Source organism: Cyprinus carpio, unplaced genomic scaffold (assembly GCF_018340385.1).
Source record: "Cyprinus carpio isolate SPL01 unplaced genomic scaffold, ASM1834038v1 S000006541, whole genome shotgun sequence".
In the NCBI taxonomy this organism is placed as follows: Eukaryota; Metazoa; Chordata; class Actinopteri; order Cypriniformes; family Cyprinidae; genus Cyprinus; species Cyprinus carpio.
In genome coordinates, this window is record NW_024879206.1 from 109,006 (window position 1) to 133,793 (window position 24,788).

Genomic DNA, 24,788 nt, shown 5'->3' on the forward strand with positions numbered 1-24,788 from the left:
GTTCGGCAGGGTCTAAAGCGAGTGAACGTCAAGAAAGCAGCCGGACCTGATGGGATTTCTGGCCGTGTTCTGAGGTCCTGCGATGATCAACTCGCTGGTTTGTTTACATCCATCTTTAATGAGTCTCTTGCTACCTCGGTGGTTCCCACCTCCTTTAAAAAATCTGTCATCATCCCTGTGCCTAAGAACAATAAACCCTCTTGTCTGAATGACTGTCGTCCAGTTGCCCTCACATCAATAGTCCTGAAGGTCTTTGAGGGACTGGTTAAAAAGTACATTTGCTCCTCCATCCCGGATACTTTGGACCCTCTTCAGTTTGCTTATCGCCCCAATAGATCCACTGATGATGCCATCTGTCACATCCTGCACTTTTCTCTCACGCACATTGACAGCAATAACGGGAACTATCTAAGACTGCTATTTATCGACTATAGCTCAGCTTTCAATACTATAGTCCCCATAAAGCTAGGTTCTAAACTCATAGACCTCAGCCTGAAATCTTCACTCTGCAACTGGATTCAAGACTTCCTCCCCAGCAGACAGTTCACCTCTAACTCCATCACCCTGAACGTGGGAGCTCCACAGGGCTGTGTCCTGAGTCCCCTGCTCTACTCTCTCTACACACTTGACTGCGTGTCTTCCCACAGCTCCACCTCTATTATCAAATTTGCTGATGATACTGTGGTTCTGGGCCTCATTCACAACAATAATGAGACCACATCCTTGGATGAGGTAGAGAAACTAACATCATGGTGCCAGGACATTTGTCTCTCTCTGAATGTGAACAAAACTAAAGAGCTGATTGTTGACTTCAGGAAGGGACAGCAGCAGCTCTATACTCCTCTTATTATCAGCGGACCCCTGTGGAGAGGGTGAGCAGCTTCAAGTACCTTGGTGTAAACATCTCCGAGGACCTGACTTGGACTTCACACATTCAAATACAGGTAAATAAAGCCAGGCAAAGACTGTACCATCTGCGACAGCTGAGGAATTAAGGGTCTCACCAGCAATCCTGAAAACTTTCTATTCAGGGGCCATAGAAAGTGTACTGAATCAGTGTATCTCAGTGTGGTATGGGAACAGCTCCAGTCAAGACTGAAGCCCTGCAGAGTTGTGTGCTTAGCTGAGCCCATCTCAGGGTCTGCACTTCCCTCTCTGCAAGACATTTACCTCAAACGCTGCAAAAGCAGAGCTGTTAAAATCATCAAGGACTCCATCCACCCCAGTAACCATCTCTTCACTTTGCTGCCATCTGGTAAGCGCTTCCGTAGCCTGATGGCAAAAACCGAGAGACTTAGGAGGAGTTTCTTCCCCCAGGTCATCAGACTCCTAAACTCAAAACCAGCCTCTTATGTCTACGTCCCCACTTAATATTCAATTAAATTAGTAAGATATTCACCATTCTCTACCTCATATTGACATACTGACAGTGTCACTACCTGTTTGCACTGTTGTACATTCCTGTGTATCTTAATATTTAAGACCACATTATACTTTCATGCACATTATTTTCTATTCTATATTTAATTCTACAGTATACATCTTTTTATATATTTTATTGTACTATTTTTATTTTTTACTTTTTTTTTATTCTTTCATACCTATATTTATGTATATTTTCATCTGTGTTGTATTCTTTAATAATTGCACTGTCCATGGAGCGGACCTGACTCACATTTCACTGCTGGTTATATATGGTCTATATAACCATGTGACGAATAAAAATCTTGAATCTTGAATATCTATATCTATATCAGACTTCCAAAGCCTAAAACTGAATGGTCTGGAACAAGGTTAAAAACAATAAAACCCAACAGGGTTTTTTTTTTTTTTTCAATAGGCTCATTTATAACAATAAATAAAACATTTTGTAAGAAACCTAAGTGAATTAGCCTATACATTATTTTGTTTTTGTCAAATGTTTTGTTTTCAGAATCATGGGAGAACCGGGATCTCTATTCTAAAAATCAATTATTCAGAGTCATAGCTTAATAATAATATCTGGCATCTAACTAATAGTCTATACACTGTTTCTAATAGCCTATTAAAATGTAAACTAGGATGTAAAATTTACAATCTTACCCCCTTCTTTTGGTACGTTCCATGATCAGTCTGGTCTTGGATCTGTTTTCTTCATGATAATAGCATAACGAAATAGATATGGTAAAGAATCCAGTGTATCTGCCCTTCTGTTTTGGAAAGCATCAAATGATTTTACAATGCATTTTCGCAGAGGGGAGCAAAGTAACCAATCACAGACATGTTTGTTGATTTCTACAATGCAATGGCCAATCAGATGTGTTTAGGTTGGAATCTACCCACTCACCTCATTTTGTCCAGTGCTGAGTTCTATCGTGCTCGTAACTTCATTTAAAAAAAAAAAAAAAAAAAAAAACGTTTCATTGTGTGGTTACATTCTTTGGTTAAAACGGAACTTTGTGAGATCATGATGAATGAGTGAGAGTTTATGATGCTTTTTAAAAGATCATTATTTTGTGTAGCTATTTGGTGTAACAGAATATGTTGACATGCTTTAATGTTCAAAAAACACATTATTTTTCAAATACTGTACATTATTGTAGGTAGGGGTGTGCGATATGATGATTTTTGATCGTGGACGATAAAAATGTCTCCACGATCTGCTTTTGAAGAAATATCGTAGTTTCGTGCTACAGCGCACATTCCATCAGCTGCAGTTCTGGCACCTCCATCATATACTTTACTACTCCACGTGCATTCACAGCAGTGTTAACTCAGCGGGAGAGTTACTCTCTCATTATTTGCTTGTGCTTCCTTGCTAAATGTTTCATTCGTGTGCTGGTCTGACCTGTGCTTTTTCTGAGCACCGCGTACACCAGGATCGGAGCGGAGCACAGATTGGATCGGTGTGATTTTGACTGGACCGAGGAGCAGATTTTTTAAAAGTCGGTGCGTCGTGGTTTTCTCTTGCTCCAAGAGTGCTCCTCCACGAGTACAATTCATGCCAACGGCCCGTAATATAACTGCATATTTAGCAAGAATTCACATGTTAAACATATTTAGCTATAGCTTGATACAGTTGGATCTCTCAAATCAGAAGGTTATAAATGACAGCAATAACCGAGCGGGAAGTTACAGACTAGTTCTCAAGGAGTTTGTCTGTTCCTTTTACTGAATATTTTTTGGGTTAAAGCATGATTTAAACAGGTACAACACATTCATACACAATCGCTTTCGCAATAATGCATTCAAACAAATGTAATCTTACAGTGCTACTTCATCTGTATCTGATTTTGAATGAGCAGAAATCTGTAAGAAATGCATCGATCTGTAGAAAAAATAACTGATGAAAATGTAAACTGTTATTTTCATCACAAACAAAATTTGCACAGCAGAAAGCAGCAATTATACCTTTTAATGCTGACAACCATTTTTGGCATGTGAAAGTTTGCACACAATAGCCTAAGCCACTTTGAAACTCTCCTGTTTTTTATTTATTTTATTATTTTAATATAGGCTACATTATGAACATTTTAAACATACTGAAATACTTTGGCCACGGAGCGAAGTAGGAGCAGTGTTTCTGGTATCAGTGAGCGCGGAGCAGAGTGATTATTAAATGGTCGGAGCGCGGAGGGGAAATTGTTGCCGCTCCACTCCGCTCACATACTCTGATATTAGATGCGTGCAGGTCTTAAAGTGATAGTAGGACTATTAAACATGCAGCCTACTGTCAAGGGATAGATCACCTTAAAATTTCATTTCTGTCATTATTTAGTTACTGTCACGTTGTCCCAAACCTGTCTTGTGCTGAACACAAAATAAGATACTTTGAAGAATTTGGGTAACCAAACAGTTGCTGGTCCACACTGAATTTAATAGTAGCAAAAAAAAAAAAAAATACTCTGGAAGTCAAGTCAAGTCAAGTCACCAGTTCTCCTCTGACCAGACAAAACCAGCAGTTCAGTTCCAGGCTGCAGCAAAGTCAGATTGTGCAGAAGAATCATCTGTTTCCTGTGGTCTTGTCCCAGTGGTCGTCTGAGAAAGGTCTTTACAGGGGATCTGTATCTGGGGCTCATCTATTTTGTCCTGGTCTCCGCTGTCTTTCAGGGCTGTAGAGGTCCTTTCTAGATCCACCATCTGGTCTGGATACGTACTGGATCCGGGTGACTGCAGTGACCCTCTGACTTGGATACAGACTGGATCTGGTGGCTGTGGTGACCTCGGAATAATAGAGAAACAGACTAATATTAGCGTAGATGCCATTCTTCTAATGATGTAGCAAGTACATCGGGTGTTATGGGAAGTGTTCCCGGTTCTGGTTTACCTCAGGGGTGTGATTCTTCCGGAAAAATCCGGAAATCCGGCTTTTCCGACCTGAAAATGATGCTCTCGTAAATCTTGCAAAAAAAAAAAAAAAAGAGGGGGGGGGTTGCGATGTGTTGGGTATTGGTAAACATAATGACCGCTCACCGCTGTCAACATTTTTTGTGCCTCTGATTCATGCCGTCACTACGCAAGTAGTCCAATCATTTGTCACGATTGAAGGTCAAAGTGTACGCGCGCCGTTATAAATGCGCACACACCCAAGCATCTACTTACGTGAACCGCTTCAGTTGACTGACGAAGACAGCGAACACGGATGATTCAGGTGATCAAATCCAATATATTGTCTTTCATTTTTATATGCAGGTCTAGTAAAATTTAACCAATCTAATGATCATTTTTGTCATGATTCCATAACATTAATGTTAAACGATTACTTAGCAAAGTAATGCCATGTTGGTTATTGCTTACTTCTAGCTAACGTTAAAAGCTTAGCAGCTTCTACAAAGCTCGAAATTGCCAACATTTTTTTCGCATATGCTCCTGAAATTTAATCTGTACGACCTAAAAATATATTTGGGGTTAACGTTATATGTGCGGAGCATATGAGCATATCTGTCCACTAATGACACGTCCGATTTGCGAACTAATGACTCCTTTGAACCGATTCACTTTGATGAATGCTTAAAACTGATCTAGGTCGAGTTTCCCGATAACGATGTATCTTAGCTCTGAAGAGCGCTCTCTACGTGCAAGGTTACAAATGCTCGCCGCAATTCCACGCGCTTTTCCCAAAGAATTTACTTGACATGAACGCGTTCTACGTGCTACTTAAGAGTCGATGTCCATTCGCGAAATTCGTGCTGAAATATAACCTATGGAATCGTATTCTGACTTATCAAAAGCTGCGGCTGAAAGCATTGAAAAAGCTTGCTGCCAAGTAGTGTTGTCAAAAGTACCGGTGGTACCGAGCACCCCGTCAACCCGGTTCTTGATGCACTATCCGAAAGGTGCGCAGATGCGCTGTCTTCAGAAAAGCAGTGAGACATGACTACATCAAAAGGAGGAATTAAAGGGATAGTTCACCCAAAAATTAAAATTATGTCATTAATGACTCACCCTCATGTCGTTCCAAACACGTGAGACCTCCGTTCATCTTCGGAACACAGTATAAGATATTTTAGATTTAGTCCGAGAGCTTTCTGACCCTCAATTGAAAATGTATGTACGGTATACTGTCCATGTCCAGAAAGGTAATAAAAACATCTTCAAAGTAGTCCATGTGACATCAGAGGGTCTGTTAGAATTTATTGAAGCGTTGAAAATACATTTTGGTCCAAAAATATCAAAAACTACGACTTTATTCAGCGTTGTCTTCTCTCCCGGGTCTGTTGTTAGCCCGTTCACAACACTGCAGTGTAGTGATATCCGGTTCGCGAATGAATCACTCGATGTAACCGGATCTTCTTGAACCAGTTCACCAAATCGAACTGAATCGTTTGATACAGTTCGTGTCTACAATAAGCATTAATCCACAAATGACTTAAGCTGTTAATTTTTTAACATGGCTGACACTCCCTCTGAGTTCAAATAAACCAATATCCCGGAGTAATTAATTTACTCAAACAGTACACTGACTGAACTGCTGTGAAGAGAGAACTGCAGAGGAACACCGAGCCGAGCCAGATAACGAACGAAAGATTGACTCGTTCTCGAGTCAAGAACAGGTTGCATCGGTTTTCCGGATCACCAGTAGTGATGGGAAGTTCTGTTCTTTTCCTCGAACCGGTTCTTTCGGACAGTTTGATTCAATAAACCGGTTGCCGAAAACGGTTCACAAGTTCTTTTGCGCTCGACGTTCGGTTTACCCGCACTGATAACATTAGCACAGAATCAGTCATCAAAAGAACCAGTTCGGTTCAGACGCGCTGTGTGTCAGTCTGCTTCACGTTGAATCACGCATGCGCAGTATCATCAGCTCCTCGGTTCTCGAACCGGACGCGTCCGACAGAAACGGTTCTTGACTCGAGAACGAGTCAATCTTTCGTTAGTTATCTGGCTCAGCTCGGCGTTCATCTTCAGTTCTCTCTTCACAGCAGTTCAGTCAGTGTACTGTTTGAGTAAATTAATTACTCCGGGATATTGGTTTATTTGAACTCAGAAGGAGTGTCAGCCATGTTAAAAAGTTAACAGCTTAAGTCATTTGTGGATTAATGCTTATTGTAGACGCGAACCGTTATCACTACACTGCAGTGTTGTGAACGCGCTCACAACAGACCCGGGAGAGAAGACAATGCTGAATAAAGTCGTAGTTTTTGATATTTTTGGACCAAAATGTATTTTCGATACTTCAAAAAATTCTAACGGACCCTCTGATATCACATGGACTACTTTGAAGATGTTTTTATTACCTTTCTGGACGTGGACAGTATACCGTACATACATTTTCAATGGAGGAACAGAAAGCTCTCGGACTAAATCTAAAATATCTTAAACTGTGTTCCAAAGATGAACGGAGGTCTCACGGGTTTGGAACGACATGAGGGTGAGTCATTAATGACATAATTTTCATTTTTGGGTGAACTATTACTTTAAGGAAAGGAGCGCTTATTTGATTACAGCCGTTACTGAGGAAACCTCTCTCGCGCTCTACAAGCGCCTCCTGCTGGCAGAAAATGAACTTGCATATATATGCCGTCAAAAATAGAGTGGAAGGCTGTGGAAAACACCGCTTCCGTTATGAATATTATTAAATATTTTAATTTGAATGTCGGATTGAAATGAATGCTGTTATTAGAGTAGTTAATCGTATAATGAATTATAACTACTATAAATATAATGAGCATTAGAATGAAGTTTATTAACTATTTAATGCTCCTATAACTTTTATTAGGTAAAAAAAACAAGAGGACATGATGCTATTTACTATTTTTACACACGAGGCTTTTAAATGAATTATGAATCTAAGATATGCATTTTAGAGAATGAATAAATAGTTAACATTGTGTCATATCAGTCAGAAAAGCAGTCCTGGGTCTTTTTTATTTTTATTTTTAGCTAACTTAGATGTTATTCTTCGCTGAATAACTCTAAAATGTTTTCAAATTTTTTAATTATGGTTTTGTGTTTTGCTTTGGTACCGAAATTGGTACCGAGAACCGTGGATGTTTACTGGTATCGGTACCGAATACTGAAATTTTGGTACCATGACAACACTACTGCCAAGAAACAGAAGTAGTCTAATTCAATGTGCACTGTTTGCAATTTTTTCATTAAATGTATATAAATTATGTCACTGTGTGGGGGGGTGGGGGGTGTAAGTCCACCATATAGTTTCCTGCTTTTTTGTCCTTTGCCAATCACACCTATGTTACCTAATTAATGCAGCCTAAAAATCCTTTAACGGATTTGGATATAAGAAGCATATTAGTGTGCTATGTGTAAGCCAGGTTACAGAGATGGGTCTTTAATCTAGATTTAAACTGCAATAGTGTGTCTGCCTCCCGAACAATGTTATGTAGGTTATTCCAGAGTTTTGAGAACGCAGTGGACATGGAGGACTATAATGTAACAAGAGCTCATTCAAATACTGAGGTCCTAAACCATTCAGGGCTTTATAAGTAATAAGCAAGATTTTGAAATCTATATGATGTTTGATAGGGAGCCAGTGCAGTGTTGACCGGGCTAATATGATCATACTTCCTGGTTCTAGTAAGAACTCTAGCTGCTGCATTTTGGACTAACTGGAGTTTGTTTACTAAGTGTGCAGAACAACCACCCAATAAAGCATTACAATAATCTAACCTTGAGGTCATAAACACATGGATTAACATTTGTGCATTTGACAATGAGAGCATAGGCCGTAATTTAGATATATTTTTGAAATGGAAAAATGCAGTTTTACAAATGCTAGAAATGTGGCTTTCTAAGGAGAAGTTGCTATCAAATAGCACACCTAGGTTCCTAACTGATGACGAAGAATTGACAGAGCAGCCATCAAGTCTTAGACACCGTTCTAGGTTATTACATGCAGAGCTTTTAGGTCACGTGACAGATGCAATGAACAGATCGTTCATGAATGACCCATCACTACCCTATATGTATTTCCCCGTTCACAACCCATACAAATATTACCTATGTGGGTACTACCTTGAGCCAATGTAGGCAGCCTATATGGAACTGATTGTGTTTGCCCATGTCTAACCCATTTGTTAAATCCATATGGGCCCCATTTGTGTTGCCAAAAGCACTTTATCTGGCCTTCCGAAAGTAGATGCATTTAGGAATCTTTAAGATTACTTACAACAAAACAGCAATGCATTTTATGGATGACCGCTTCGTGAACCTAGGAGTGCTTCTGAATCAGCTACTGTAAGTATGTTATTAGTTTAAGTATTTGCTATTGACTATTCAAATGCAGAGTTTTGCGCGTTACAGTATTTGAAAAATAATGTTTTTTGAACATTAAAGCATGTTAACATATTCTGTTACACACACAAAATAATGATCTTTAAAAAAAGCATATATGCATAAGCATATGAACCCTTTAAGTGTTATTTGTGAACGCATATGCTTTAATATATTAGTATTTTATTTATTTTATTATGTTATTTAATATATTTTAGTACATATTTATTGTGTTCTATGGTAGAGGGGCGGTAACTTTGTAAGATGAGCATTTAGAAACAAGTGTTAGCCCATTTTAACAGAAAATATACCGCATTATAACATGGGGACTGAAATGGCACCGAATGCTAGGAATGACCCAGCAGTGTGTCCGCTCGCGTAACAAAGGCGTAGTTCAGCTCTGAATATTTGGCAACCCTCGTTCTCTGCGATGCGGGAGAAAGACATCCGCCATTTTAGACCAGACACACACACACACACTCGAGCCACGAAACATTTAATGCTGTGGAATAGTTTCTAAAAGAACTGAGAATTAATTGAATTGTCCAGAACGAATCTAAAGAGAGAGGAGGGCCTCTAAGGTGTGTTTGATCCACGGGGGCTGAAGATGTCTGCCGACAGGAGAGATGAGAAAGGTAAACGATGGTATTTGTGCCTGTAACGTTACTAGACAAAGATTTGTTTAAAAAAATATCTATTTACGGCCATTAATTTAATACAGTATTTGCTTTTATTCATTAGCTATGTTTTCAGGTAACGTTACATTCATAACGTTATCCATTATGGCTAGAAAAGAGTTTGTTGAGGAAACACAACAGCGATCACTAGCTTAGCACGATGCTAACTCGTGTTATCATGGAGGACTTTGTTTATATACTGAATGTTTCTGAAAGAAATGTCGTTGTGTGTTTATTAGATGTTGTACGTGATCTTTCCGATTTGCTTTTAGGTAGTTAGCCATCAAACAAAGGCCTGTTATGTTTACGTGTTATGCACAACGCGTTATGTAACTTAAATATCTCAGAATTAAAAATGGACGAATTTCTGCTAATGTAGAATTACAGCGTTCGGGCTTTTTACGTGAATGTGTTCAATAATAACACACATCACTTTGGTAAATACTTCATCTCTTGCTATAGATATGAATTTTTGATGTGTATGAAGTGATGAGGCTGTTACTGTGTAACGTTACTGTATTTGATGCTGTTACATGGCATGGTGTTTTCATGTTGGAGTGAGTGACCTATACATGCCTATATACTTAAACTGAAATGCAGTGTTTGAAATAATTTTACACTGTACGTTCATTTTCAGATGGGGAACTGAATGTGCTGGAAGACATTTTGACTGATGCTCCTGACCAGGACGACGAGCTCTACAACCCAGAGAGCGAACATGATGTTAATGAGAAAAAAGGTACGTGTGTGTTGATGTAAGAGCATTGCCAGATCAGATTTGATTCGCTCTGAATACAGGTTTGACACACCATTCACACTCGAAGTGTTCAGATTTGTTTATTCAGAGACTATGAAAGTAGACTCCGCTGAGCAATACCATTGCAGTCTTTCCATTTTAACCCCTTAACTGTCACCGTCCCACCTGTGGGACGCTTGGCGCTCTTTTTTTTTTTTTTTTTTGTTGTCCTTTTTCTCTATAAAATCTTTTAGTAATCATCATAAATTTAATATATATCATTTGAAAGCTTAGAAGCCCAATATTCATCCTGTGAAAACCATTTTGAAATCGGACATTGCATTACCATGGAAATGCTACTTTAAAATCTTATGGCGGTCTCCTCCCTCTTAGTGGGCGGTGTCAAGTGTCATATTACAAAATGCATTACGGTCTTTTAGAATCAAAACTTTTTAAAATCTTGGCAACAAACATATCATTGGAAAGGTCTGAGTCTCAGGATTCCATATTTGGTGGTGATTTTGAGTATTGAAGTAAAATTGACAGAAATCTAGGGAAAAATTCATTAAACAAAATTCAAAGGAGTTGGTGGCTCCCAGTGGCTGTTTGTGGTATGACGCCCTAAATAAAATCTCACAAGAACCTCAATTTTTTTCATATCAACTTCAAATTTGGAACATAACTTATTTAGACACAAGGCTTTAATTTTATACCATTTATAGAGTAAAACCTGATATGTAAAATATTTATAATAAAATAAAATTAATATAGCGCATTTTATTTACAGTACATTTAAACTTCTATAACTTTTTGATACTATAGTTTTTTTTTTAATTTTACTTTTGTCAAAATCTGCTAATTTTCTTCTTTAAAAAGAGACCAACCTTAGGTCTATATTCCAAAGAGTTCATAAAATACAACAATTTAAGTTTCGATAAAGCACATAAAACAACAACAAAAAAAACTCACATTTACAGTAAAAAGATTAAAGAATGAAAAATAAACTAAGTAGCCTTTAAGTACATACAACAACAACAACATGTCTCACATTTACAGGATAAAGAAATGGTGTAACGTGTTCCTGCAGGACATGTACAGAGTAAACCTGATAGTAAAATGCGTGTGTCTCTGTGAGACGTATTTCCACATTAACCGATCGTTTACATCATGCCTCAGGGTCTAAAAGGAAGCACGAACGAAGAGACAGCCAGGATGCAAAGCGGCTCAGAGCATCAGGACACGCTACCAGACAGCCATTAAAGAGAGCTACCCCTTCTTCTGGGTCGAAAAAGACAAGCAATCTCAGAGGAAGACATGCGCCAGAAGAGCTCTATGAAGACAGAAAGAACCATGCTGGAAGAGGAGGTGCGTCCCGGGCTGATGTTTCTAAAGGATATGGTGAAAAAGGCCTGTCCCGCAGCAGAGACTCCCAGAGACGGATTAAACCCCTGCTGCCCGAGCTGACAGAGGTACAGTTATAACATAGATGGAGTTTTTGTTTTTGCATTTTTCGTTGATCATAAATGTTTTTTCTTTAATAAATATTTTTTTTAAATAGGAAAATAAAAGTATACATACATTGACTCAAAAAAAGTCATGTGGCGGTAACCATCAAGTAAATGAGCAAACTAGCATGAGAAAGTGTTATCGCCGTTTAACAGCATTCTTATTGTGTGGATCAACATTGCGGCACAGATTTAGTTTCTGCCTTTGCTTGTTCAAAATACGTGTCCGAGTCTCTTTCATTGCTGAACATAAACAAAGTGATGGCATATAATGCAAAGCATTCAAGTTTGTTAGTGAAAAGTGCACTTTTGAACCTTTTATATGTATGTGTACAGGGTATATTTCTATATATATATATATATATATATATTAGGGCTGTCAAATGATTAATCACGATTAATCACATCCAAAATAAAAGTTTTGCATAATATATGTATGTGTACAGGGTATATTTATTATGTATATATAAATACACACACATAATTTATATATTTAGAAAATATTTACATGTATATACATTTATATATTTATATTCTTATATTTTATATTATATATAAATATATTTAATATATAAACATAACATATTCTTCTTAAATATATACATGCATGTGTGTGTATTTATTTATACATAATAAATATACACAGTATGCACACATATATTATGTAAACAAAACTTTTATTTTGGATGTGATTAATCGTGATTAATCATTTGACAGCCCTAATATATATTATATATATATATATATATATATATATATATATATATATATTATATATATTATATATATATATTATATTATTATTATTATTATTATTATTATTATTTTTATTTTATTTTTTGTATAGCGCTTTATACAATACTAATCATGTCAAACCGGAAAATAGTTTGTCAGTAATACAAGACGACAATAACAAAGAGTCATTTTTCCAGCTAAAGTCAGTTCATTGATGATTCAGTGATGTCATCATCCGGTTCAGCTCTCGTCCAGTAGTGTCTGTGCATTCAGTCAAGCGTCCCCAACTAAGCAAGCCATAGGTGACAATGGCAAGGAACCAGCACTCCATCGGTGACAGAAATGGAGAGACCAGGCTCAGTCGTAAATAATTAGTTTTTCAGATAGGTCTAGCAGTAGTCTGAAATGCATCAGAAATTGAATGAAGTGATCAAATGTAATAGTCTGCACTGTATGAATTAAACAAATAGATTTCATGGGTACCTGTAATGTATTAAATTGTTTTCATTTTAATCCATTATAATTAGATATTGTTGATTTTACTGTCTGATTCTTTTTTCTCAGCTTTGCTTATCAGCTGTAAGCAATTGGCTGGTGTCCGTGAATCATTAGTATCTGTGATTTGTGTTTCCTCTTTAACATTTGGTTGTTTAGTAAAGCAGATCTCTATTTAAGCATTTGCATATGAACTAGTATTATGACACCCGTCTCTGGTGAGCTTTTAAATGGAGTGTTGTTGAGTGACTGATGAGTCTGAGATTATACCTGTTGTAGACTGACACATGCATGCTGCGCGTGCTTAAACTCTCTTTCCGTCGCTACACACCATCTGTTCACCATGACACTCGCGTTACATACTCAGATTTGTATTTGCATCTTGTTTAATTCATTTTTACAGCAATTTCTGTTCAAACATATAAAAAAAAAAACATCTGTGTTGCATAGAAAGCATGGTGTGTAATACAAACACTTGTTTTCAGAAAATGCGGAGGACTAGTGAGGACAGTACAGGCAGAGTAAGTCGCTCTTCCAGAGAGGAGGAGGCTCATTCAGAAGAATATGCGACTGGCAGCTCTGTGGCTTCCTCTGAGGGCAACTGCTCGGATGCCGAAGAGGAAGGAGCCATGCAGGAGGAAGGGGAAGAGAAGGAAGCAGAAGAGGAGGAGGAAGATGAGGAAGAGGAGGAGGAAGGGGATGAAGAAGAGGAGGAGTATGAACTGGAGGAGGAGGACCCGCGGGAGGGAAATGAACAGAATGATTACGATACTCGCAGCGAGGCCAGCGACTCCCAGTCTGAGTCTGTGTCCTTCTCGGAGGGAGAGTCAGTGCATTCAGCCTCCGGCTCAGAGGCGTCAGGTATGAGCTGCTGAAGATCACAGTTCGCTAGCATTTTCACAGTCATAAACCTCATGCTCATGTTGTTGATGTTTTCTGATAGGCTGCCAAATACTCTGTTCCAAACCCTAGTGAGCTGCCTCACAGTCTGCTGTCTACATAGGCACCTACCTAGAAGCATTGTTAGCAGATATAAAGCTGTTTTCTCACCTGCTTTCAAGCTTAAAATTATGAAAGCAGAGTAAAAGAATCATAAGTGATTTTTTTAAAATCCGTGTGTTGGATTGACACCAGAGCAGAAAACAGGATATTTTCACGGGTGGCTGAGCAAACGGTCGTATAATAAATAAAAATTGGAATGTAAAGGGACCATTTTCCCAAAAACTTGTAAAACCTTTGATGGTGAATAACTTTTTAAAGATTTTCAAAATACTTCAAATTGTATTCATGTCTGGTGCATGTAGATCTGAAGTTTTAGACAACTTCCTTCCTTCCACAATCCTACTGAGTGCACCTTTAAATTGTATGAGTTGATTGAAATGCATACTTGAAACTTACTTGTAGGATGTTGTGCATTTCTGCTTAGTTGTTGTTAACAGCTTCAATTTGTGCAGTTAGACTGTGTCATAGCATCTTCAGTAAATGGAAACCACTTGAAAATGAGTGCTACTGCTGCAGCCTAAAACATGCAAGCACAGTCTTCCTATAGAGTGCATCAGTGGTGCTGATCCTGGGAGGATTTTTTTCCCCATGGGGATCTAAAAAAAAAAATTGCCAAAGGGGTCATGAACTCCATTTTTTTTTTTATGATGTTTTCTGATGTCCACTTATTATGTTAGCGAGGTTTTTACATCCAACATCATCATTTCGAAGTAATAGGCTACTTTCTGTCCTGGTTTTGCCACTCTTTGAAAAGGTCTATTTTGATAAGCGTGCCACATTCAAGACTTTGAAGTAAACTTGCACTGCTATGACTGGGTAACTGTTTTGCGTATTAAAATAATAGATTTATTCTGATGTGATGTACTCTGAAAACACTGGGTAATACTGGCTAAAAAACATGTAAATGCTCAGTATATATCAAACGATCTGTAACAGACAAAGCATTAGTGACACTTGACAAAAACATTGTTACCCGCACTTAAGTGTTGCAACATTGCTATCAGATACATTATAGTTGGCACTGCATGATCTTTTATGTTCAGTCTCTCTGTAAAGTCAAACTGTGATGGTGTGCAACGCAACAATGGTTGGACCCGATGTTGATAGGATCGCAAGAAAGACCATGCAAAGTTTTTCCACACTGTCTTGTAATCCTCTGAGGCATCATTTTGTTTCTTGGGTAATCCTGTGCTTGCATCTGTCTTGTATTTATTCGCCTCCTACTACATGTGCGAATCCGTGGTCAGGGCTGAAGATGTTATGTTGTAGTAGGCGGTGATCTTCTGCACAGGCGGTCTTTTGTTGCACTGTGACATCATACTGAGATAAAATATGGGCAGCTTGGTTTCAATAAAAGATGATTTTGGACTAATCAGGAGGTTTTGAGTTCTGACACTTACAGACAGTTTTATAGAACAATGATCTCTTGTTGAAAGATAGGAAAGTTTGGTTTCTCTATTCATGACCATTTTAAAGCTATGAACATATCCAACCAGCTAAGAGGAGAATCACAACATTACAAACTTCTGTTTGAAGCAAAGACTGTGTATTTAACAGCTTTAGAGTGTTTGGGAGTAGGCTTTCCCTACAAGCTCTTTTGCTGCACATTTTCTGAATAGCATCATGGGTAATGTAGTTTTCCACCATGAATTCAGCTGTTAAACACTTATTTTAAAAGTCATTTCAAATTGTGTGAATGGATGGCTTCAACAAAAGCATATACCATCAATGAACAGCCTCTGAACTCAAAATAGGTTGTTAAAGTCAATTTCCTTATGGAGAAAATAAATGGAGATTTAACTTCTGGAACCCGACTGTTACGGTCTATGAGAGTTGGTTGGAAAGCATTTTGGGATTTCATTTAGCAACTCTTGTGATGCCACCTTCACATCAGGAGAGCCTCTGTGATGCCTACAACTTTGCGTAGGTTGGCAGTTTGCTGGGATTTGGAGCAGACCTGCAGATTAAAGACCATAAAAACGTTTTATTACATTTCCATAAGAACTATGCAACTTGCTTTACCACCGAATTACCTGTGACTAGTTGATCTCATGTTGTTAGAAGTTTTCACTACGGGTCGCTGCCTGGCTGTGTTCATCAAAGGACAGAAAAAACTATTTGGCTAGAAATTGGATCCCAAGAAATCTCAAATAATTCTTGATATTCTAACATAAGGGACGTGTTCTCTTATTTACTGTTCAGATGAGGAAAGCAAAGCCAAGAAGCACGCTAGAGGGATATCACCAATCGTTTTTGGTAGAAGTGGAAGTTCAGCTTCAGAATCCTATACAGGTATTAAATAACCCCTTAACGATACTAATAAAACTTTTAAATAAAAGTCACAGTAACAAATTCAGATTAGGTTTTAGTTATTTGAGTTGATTTGGCAGTGTAAGCTGACTTGCCTCTGCCTTGGTGGCTTTCAATGAAAAAGCTAAATGGTTCATTATAAAATTAAAAATATGGAAGGGCTAATGTATAGCTTATTACACGGCTACTTAGAAATTATTAAATGGACATGAATTGAAGGAAATTATGCAAGAGGAGAGTGAAAGTTGATCAGCTGAGACGGCGGTCAGTCTTGCAGTTTAAATGTTTGAGATTTGCAGACAGCCGTGTAAAAGTTTGATCAATTATCTTTCTTAGAGCAGTAAAAAAAAAGAATTGTTGTAATGGTGATACAAGGGTAAAACAAAGATAAAATGGACAGTACGTGTTGATTGGCTGAAGCGTAGATCGACTGATCCTTGGCAGAGCAGGTCAGATTACAGATAGCTCGATTATAAATGCATTTATACACACCTGATGGCAACCTGAAATAGTGTAAATTTCCAACAACTATATTTTGTTTCTCTAATCTTGTACCGTTACGTTAAGCTTGCGGAGTAATCTTTGTTAAAGCCAGTTGTACAGCGTTGGGCTGTTTCATGTTCTATAGGACGAGTCAAAATCATGGGCCGCTGGCAGCAACAGCACATCTTTCGATCTGTATTTTGAATGTTAAAGTGTAGTGTGTCTCTGACTTTTAGGGTCTGAAAAGAAACATGAAAAACTGTCCTCTTCTGTCAGAGCTGTGAGGAAGGGTAAGAGAATCACACTCACGTTCAGATGATGTTTGCACATTTAATTGCATTGCAATGTCAGTAACTTATTGAAATTTGTTGAGAATTGTTTTCATTATCAATGCTATCAATTCTGCCATTGCAGCCAGGTACTGACTACTGTTGCTGCTTTTTGGAGGTAAATTCCCCTTTTGTCTTTTTAAAGATCAAACCAGCAAGCTGAAGTATATCCTGAGAGAGGCCAGGTTTTTTCTAATTAAGAGCAACAATCATGAGAACGTTTCCCTGGCTAAAGCAAAGGTGTGCCACTTTACAGTTTGAAGAGGATTTTTTGAGTTTAATTGAAGCTTTACTCAGTTAACGTGCTGTGCGTGATCTCTCCACAGGGTGTTTGGTCCACTTTGCCTGTCAACGAGAAAAAACTCAACGCAGCTTTTCGCTCTGCTCGAAGTGTTATGCTGATCTTTTCAGTTAGGGAGAGTGGAAAGTTCCAAGGTATGGTTTACAAATACTGATTTATATTTGCTATGATTGAACTATGATTTGCAAATGCAAAATCGTTTAGTGTGACTATGTTGGTGCACATAAAGACTGTGTTTGTGTGTTTCAGGTTTTGCGCGGCTCTCGTCTGAATCTCATCATGGAGGTTCTCCCATCCACTGGGTTCTACCCGCAGGCATGAACGCCAAGATGCTTGGAGGAGTCTTCAAAATCGACTGGATTTGCAGGTAAAAACCTGGGCGAAAGCAGTGGTGTTTTTTTTTTTTTAAGTTCAAGTACAGTTATGAGATGTTGAGGTTTTTCTTTCTGCTTAAAGGCGGGAATTACCTTTCACAAAAACGGCTCACCTCTCCAACTCATGGAATGAGCACAAGCCTGTGAAGATTGGACGTGATGGACAGGTTAGTTGTTTTAATGTGAAAATCTTTCTGTAACCCATTTTAGTTAATTAGATTGTAAAATGTGGATGTTACATTCAATGAACAGGGCTCAACAATAATATATTTTTATTTCCGGGTCAGAATTTTTATTTTATTTTTTACCTGCCTTGCTAACGGTTTCATTTATCCCAAACAAAAATGCATTCCATTTTTATCAACAAATGTACAGTTTTTCTGAAAAATATTTAGTTTTTTGTTTTTTTCCAAAATAAAAAAAAAAAAAGAGATTTTAATGGCTGGAAATTTTACAGCTATGACAACTCTTGACAGCTACACATTCATTGAAAAAATAGGATGGTCTCTTAAAGGGATACTCCACCCCAAAATGAAAATTTTGTCATTAATCACTTACCCCCATGTCGTTCCAAACCCGTAAAAGCTTCGTTCGTCTTCGGAACACAATTTAAGATATTTTGGATGAAAACCGGGAGGCTTGTGACTGTCCCATAGACTGCCAAATAAATAACAGTGTCAAGGTCCAGAAAAGGTATGAAAGTCGTCGTCAAATACCCTGTCTGCCTTCAGACCTGCAATCTGGGTTATATGAAGCAACGGGAACACTTTTAAAATACACGTAGAAACAGCGCATCCTTGTGGCGCGGATGACACAGAAGAACATACGGTGATATGGAGAGACACAGAGAAGACTGTTGACAAAGGAATTGTTGAATAAAGTCAATATTTTTGTTTTCTTCTCTTACAAAATTGTGTTCCTGTCGCTTCATATAACCCAGATTACACATCTGATGGCAGATGGAGTATTCTGATGACAGCTTTCATACTTTTATGGACCTTGACACTGTTATTTACTTGGCAGTCTATGGGACAGTCACAGGCCTCCCGGTTTTCATACAAAATATCTTAAATTGTGTTCAGAAGACAAACAAAGCTTTTACGGGTTTGGAACAACATGGGGGTAAGTGATTAATGACAAAATTTTCATTTTGGGGTGGAGTATCCCTTTAATGTCAGCCAAAAAATGAATGATGAAAAAGAATGCAAATAAAGTTAATTTTGGCTTCCTGTTGACTTATAGCCTCTCATCCCATGTCCTCTTTAGCCTCATAGACGAGCAGTCAGATAATTTGGTTAATGAATATTCTCTCTTTTCACTGTCTCGCATGATCTCTTGGACCTCTGCAAACGGCCGGCTACAGGAGATTGAACCAGACTGCGGGACACAGCTGTGCATGCTCTTCCCACCTGATGAGAGCATCGACTTGTATCAAGTCATTCACAAAATGCGCCACAAGAGGAGGATGCACTCAGAGCCTCGATCTCGGGGCCGACTGCCCCACAGAGAGCCCGTCCCTCGGGACATGGGAAGGTTAGAAATGTTCTTTGGACTGATAGTGCGCACCTGTGTCCCTGTCACCTGATGCAAAGGGAGCAAGTGTGTGTTTTTTTGTTATTTTTCCACCTTCGTCTTCATCGTCACTTGAGCGAGGGTCAGAGAAGAGCCACGAACCAAGCTGACCAGAGCAGACCGGACCGGCTGCGGCTTTTGTGGGAAAATCACAGCATAAATCATCCGTGCTATTGTTAATTTGATGGTTAATGGGAGTTGAAATGGAGTAAGGATTGACCTGATAACAACTTAAGCCTCTAGTTAACTTTGTAGTTGTAGCACTGAGGTTTGTTTTTTTCTGTAGATGCGACTGTGTTTAAATTTGTTCCCAAAGCCTTCTCTTGCAGGAGTGTCCATGGGGGATAGAGCCAGTCAAATTTGGGACTCTTGTAAAAGGAGCCTTAATAATTAAACGGAAGATGGCGCATCGATTTGAGGGGCAGAAAGCAGTCGTTGTTTAAAAAAAGAAAGCGTTCAAGAGGAGCGTATTTTGGGACTTCTTTGCTGGTTTCCTTTCCAGCTCCAGTGTGTGCTTATGAATATAGATAGTTGAAATGTGCGGGGTGTAGCGTCAAACGGTGAAGGAAAGAATGAAAACAGAGAGGGAGAGACAGGGAGGAAGGGAAAAAAAAGAGCATGTTCTTCAGTGCTTATGGACTCGCATCACACCAGGGACTGTCCCTATAGAGCACTGCTTTACATGAACTCTGTTCCATACCACAGTGCTCAAAAAAGGCCCAAAATGAGAAAATAAAGGACTTAAACGCATCCTTACTTTCTCCAGACAAACATTATGAGGAGGTCGGTTGGTTTGCATTGTCTGGCCCCCAGCCCCAACTGATGGACTCCAGTTTGGATGCGTTACACGTCCCTCCCCTTTCCCCTGCCCTCTTTGTTACGAAAAGCCCCCTCCTCTCAAACGATGGGATGTTCCAGCTGGTGGTAGGTAGGCGGTTTGGTTTCCCTCCTCTGGACTAAAGATGGTGTAAAGTGATGCCTCCACCCTTCCCTTCTTCTGTGTTTCTCTGAGCCCTCCATGGACTGAGTACCCCAAGAGAAGGGTTATTTCCAGATGTCTGGATCTTCTCTTGGTCTTTTTTGGTTTGCTTTGCAATGGACTGCACCACTGCTTATCACTCCCCCTTCTTCTGCTTTACCAAGCCCTCCCATTTAAAATGTGTTAAAGCATAAGATGGACTTTTAAATGAACTTTTACTCTTTAAAGTATTTGCCAACGTTAACAGTCCCAAAACTACAAGAATGCGGTATGTCACACTCTCAAACAGATTTTTATTTGTTTTGTTTTTTGTTGACATATTGGGTTTCTTACCATATGTTAGATTGACATTTTCACTAAGGGCACCCACTTACTGAGTATATGTTCGAGTTTAGGAAGTATCTTTCTAGAAAAAGACTCAAAAGAATCAAAAGTCATGGTACAGTTGAAGGCATGTGGGTTTTTTGGCTTCAGGATACAGCAAACGCTAGGCAAACTCTTCATACAATTCTGACCAGGGCTCTACGGTAACATTCGGGTACAGCTCAGGATTTCTTAACATTAATGCTAACACATACCTGGCATTTGAAAAGGTTTTATCGGCAAACTCATCTGTTGTCTTTGTCAGGCAATAGGCAGTTCAAAATATTAGCAGCTTTGACTGCTGTTTTAACAACTTGTCCAAAAATATTTGACCCTGGAGCACAAAAGCAGTCTTAAGTCGCTGGGGTATATTTGTTGCAATAGCCAAAACTACATTGTATGGGTCAAAATTATCGATTTTTATTTTATGCCAAAAATCATTAGGATATTAAGTAAAGATCACGTTTCATGCCGTTTCAAGATATTTTGTACATTTCCTACTGTAAATATATTAAAACTTATTTTTGATCAGTAACATGCATTGCTAAGAACTTCATTTGGACAACTTTAAAGATGATTTTCTCAATATTTTAGATTTTTTTTGCACCCCCAGATTCCAGATTTTCAAATAGTTGTATCTCATTCAAATATTGTCCTATCCTAACAAATCATAACGTCAGTGGAAAGATTATTTATTTTCAGATGCTTTCAGATGATGTATAAATCTTTAACCCTTATGACTGGTTTTGTGGTCCAGGGTCACATATATTGGTAACATTTTATAATTTTTAGTCGTTAACGCATATAATAATGAAGCATTCGTATGTTTTATTAGTCAAACTTTCTTGAAATTCCGAAATATGTGGATGTCAACCTCAGAGTCTGGAAACACATTTTAATGAACTTGATCAGGCAATCTTAAAAATGCTGAACCGATGTTACCAGACCCTGAACAAATAACAGAACATCATGCACACCAGAATGTCCCCTTAAACATTAGCAATATTTTGTCATCTCTCTGTTGACTTAAATGGAAGACAATGAACAGCAGTGTGAAACAATTTCCAAATTAGGGTAGATACATTTTGATGGTATCTGAGTTCACAAGAAGATTTCAATTTCATGGGTGTACAAATAGGTTTGCACATTTGAACACAGCGAAATGCTCACACTGTAGAGCTCTGCTGAGGATTGAGCATCAAAAGAACCACATTAATGTGGCTTTAGTACTGAGGGAATGTTCTGGTTCAGTACAAGTTAAACTCTTGCAGCAGCATTTGTGGCTTTGTGTCGATTACCACAAATAATAATTTTACTGTCTTTTTTTGATATCCTTCTATGTATCATGCAAAAGTTATCTACTTTATATGCTTATGAATTGGAAAAATTGGACACTCTTGTGGCTTTATAAATCAAATTTAATTTAACTAGCCAACTTGACCAACTAGTCAGTTGTTAGATGATCATCAATTTTGACCCAGCTCAAATAACCATAATGTCACAAATGCTGTGGGTAGATTACTTGTGGCTTGTATTAAACCCAAACTATTCTTTTATGCAGAACAGTAAGATCTTAATATGCAAAGAAAGATTGTACATTAGGTTTATGTGAATGTTTTACTTTGTGTCATGCAGTTTAATCATTCATTTAGTTGCTCACCAATTAATAGTATAAATTACTTTACTATAATCTAAACTACGAGAATGTACAGTGAGTAAGAAATGATTAAATATGTAATCCTGTACCCACACACTGACAACTGAAGGTGATGTTGTTGTTTGTATGGTTCATGTCTGTCTGGATTTTTTATTTTTTTTATTTTCAAATCAGTGCCATCTTTCACATTAATGTACCTGGTTTACGTAGGCGTCGTCCAGAGGAATACGACATGCACAACCGGAAGCGGCCCAGGATTGATTACACGCCAGAATTCCCCCAGAGACCAGGTCAATATCCGCAGCACATAGATCTCTCCATTTCTTCTGTCTCACTCTTCAGTGGTCTGCTTTCTGAAATAAAGCCACAGTAATGTGGCACAAAAAGCTTTTCTTCCCCCCTTGTTTTGGCTCTCAATCGAGACAAGTGACTTGTGTTTTAAGGATGGTACCTTAGGTGACAGTTGTATTTCTGCATAGTAAGTATGAAAGCTGAACTGCAACCTGATTTTGAGTTTCTAAATGTTTGCTCTCTGGCCAAGAAGGTTGTAGCATTTGTTTTGTGTTTTTAATGAGATTGTTCACTTGGGACTTTTGGTTTTATTGTTTGTGCTGTGCTTGTTTCTGTAATTGGTGAAATCTGTCTCGTTTTTGCTGTCGGTTTAGGTTTTATGCAAGACCCTCGCAATCCACCTGTGGACAGGTTGGTACTGTTGTCTTTCCCTCTTTATCCTCCATTCATAAATGGTTATAATACATTAAGTTTTAATGCAACTCCCAATTTTCTCTTCACAGGCGCTTCTCTGGAGTTAGGAGAGATGTATTTCTCAATGGAGTAAGTACAAATATGACGCAATGATTTGATGAATATGCTAATTGGCAAATGGCATCCTTTAGTGACATTCTGAGCAGGCTTTATATACCTTCCATTGAAAATACTTTGCAACACCATGTGGAATTGTGCACAGTAACGGAGGAACATGCATTTAAAAGCAACCAGGCATACTTTAATTCTATGTTGACTTGATTTTCCAGTTTGTTTTATTGTAGTTGCTAATTAACGTTCAGTTGTATAAAATATTAAGTCCTAAATGTACTTTATAAACATTATTAACACTTATTTTATTTATTTCTAGTCCTACAATGACTATATGAGAGAATTCCACCACAGCATTGGGCCTCCACCTCCATGGCAAGGAATGGTAAGACTGAACATATTCTGACAGTTTTCTGTATCTTTTGTTCTCGTTGTGTTTGAATCCTGACACTGTGTTTTTATCTGAGCCCCTTACCCTGGAATGGATCATCCTCCCCAGCACCCATACTACCAGCATCATCATCATCATCCTCCTCCACCCCAGGCCCACCCTCCTTACTCCGGACACCATCCCATGCCCCATGATGCCCGCTTCAGAGAAAAGAGGGTTGTTCGCTCCTTCGCCTCCAGTTTGGTAATGTTTAGTTATTTAAAATGGTTTAAATACTACCAAAGCGTTGATCAGCTGAAAGATCTGTTCCAAAAAAATGCTGGAAATATCATTCATGAAGTTGTGATTTTTATTTTTATTTTTTGGATTACTCATTGGGACTTTAAACCTTTTCTTTGGTAGCATGACTACGACATGCGTGTGGATGATTTCCTGAGACGAACGCAGGCGGTGGTGAGTGGACGTAGGAGCCGACCACGTGAGCGTGACCGACAGAGAGAGCGTGAGCGGCCACGGGATGGCCGTCGTGACCGAGAACGAGAGCGTGGCAGAGAACGGGACCGTGAAAGAGAGCGGATTCGAGACCGCGAGAGGGAGAAGGAGAGGGGTCGATACCGGAGATAGGGGAAAATTGTTTTAAACCTGTATTTTTCCCTCGTTTATTTTTCCCATTTTCATTTTGTAAATATTGGTAGATTTCATTTATAATTTTTTTTTTTTATATATATAGTTAAAAGTTCATCACAAAGGTGAACTGCATCTTTCTGGGCATTTTAAAAAAAAATAAAAAATGTTTTCTCGATCTCCTGCTATTGTTAGTATCATGCATGCAGTGCATTAAAATTTAACTGTGAAAACCAAAAAGCTTTTTTACCCTCATTTTTTTCTTTACATTTTTAATCATTGGTTCTGTAGCTGGTCCAGCATTGTTGAGAAGGAGCTGCTTTTCCCTGTATACGGGGTTTTTTTTGTTTTTTTATCCCCCCACTTTTGGATTGTGAGCCAGACTGTTCTTTACATGGCTATTGCAGTTTTTAGGTGTTTGCTAACTCTGCACTTGTCTTTGTGATTTCTGTTGTACATTTAAATAAGGTCATAGGTGCCAGTATTCCAATGCACTGCTAAATATGACCGTTGTATCAAGTATGTTTCTTTAGCTTTGTCTGAAGACTGGATTGTTTTCTAGTGTTTTGATTGGGAAGTGGGCAAATATTCTCACACCTGCTTCTTGTCTAGTGAAAGGATAAATGTCATGAAGGTTTGTAAATTGACCACTTGCTGTTGGAGTATCTGTTAGATACTATATGGATACATTTTGTACAAAACAAAAAATAAAAGAAAATGAATTGCC

General features: G+C 38.4%; 1 protein-coding gene across 3 annotated transcripts; it reads left to right on the plus strand.

The window, feature by feature from the left end:
• Window positions 1–9,073: 9,073 nt before the first annotated feature.
• On the plus strand, window positions 9,074–24,788 carry LOC109105205 (YTH domain-containing protein 1-like). Of its 3 annotated transcripts, none has more exons than XM_042754551.1 (17): window positions 9,074–9,347; window positions 10,027–10,128; window positions 11,302–11,594; window positions 13,349–13,721; window positions 16,065–16,154; window positions 16,892–16,945; window positions 17,130–17,224; window positions 17,311–17,419; window positions 17,535–17,652; window positions 17,742–17,826; window positions 19,023–19,192; window positions 22,441–22,520; window positions 22,896–22,932; window positions 23,025–23,064; window positions 23,366–23,431; window positions 23,513–23,680; window positions 23,840–24,788. In XM_042754551.1, the coding sequence occupies exons 1-17, from the start codon at window positions 9,320–9,322 to the stop codon at window positions 24,059–24,061; spliced, it is 2,130 nt and encodes a 709-aa protein (XP_042610485.1). In that variant the 5' UTR covers window positions 9,074–9,319; the 3' UTR covers window positions 24,062–24,788. The 3 variants fall into 3 exon arrangements, with proteins under 3 accessions (XP_042610485.1, XP_042610484.1, XP_042610486.1); XM_042754550.1 differs by having other exon boundaries at window positions 9,085–9,347; window positions 13,346–13,721; XM_042754552.1 differs by lacking the exon at window positions 16,065–16,154 and having other exon boundaries at window positions 9,094–9,347; window positions 13,346–13,721.

What these genes read in the sequence shown, in the direction of transcription:
- LOC109105205 (XM_042754550.1), top strand. Translation starts at nt 9,320, where the DNA reads ATGTCTGCCGACAGGAGAGATGAGAAAG. An exon ending in CTCCGGCTCAGAGGCGTCAG is followed by an intron (nt 13,722 to 16,064) that starts GTATGAGCTGCT and finishes TTTACTGTTCAG; the next exon opens with ATGAGGAAAGCAAAGCCAAG. An exon ending in AGATTGGACGTGATGGACAG is followed by an intron (nt 17,827 to 19,022) that starts GTTAGTTGTTTT and finishes GGCCGGCTACAG; the next exon opens with GAGATTGAACCAGACTGCGG.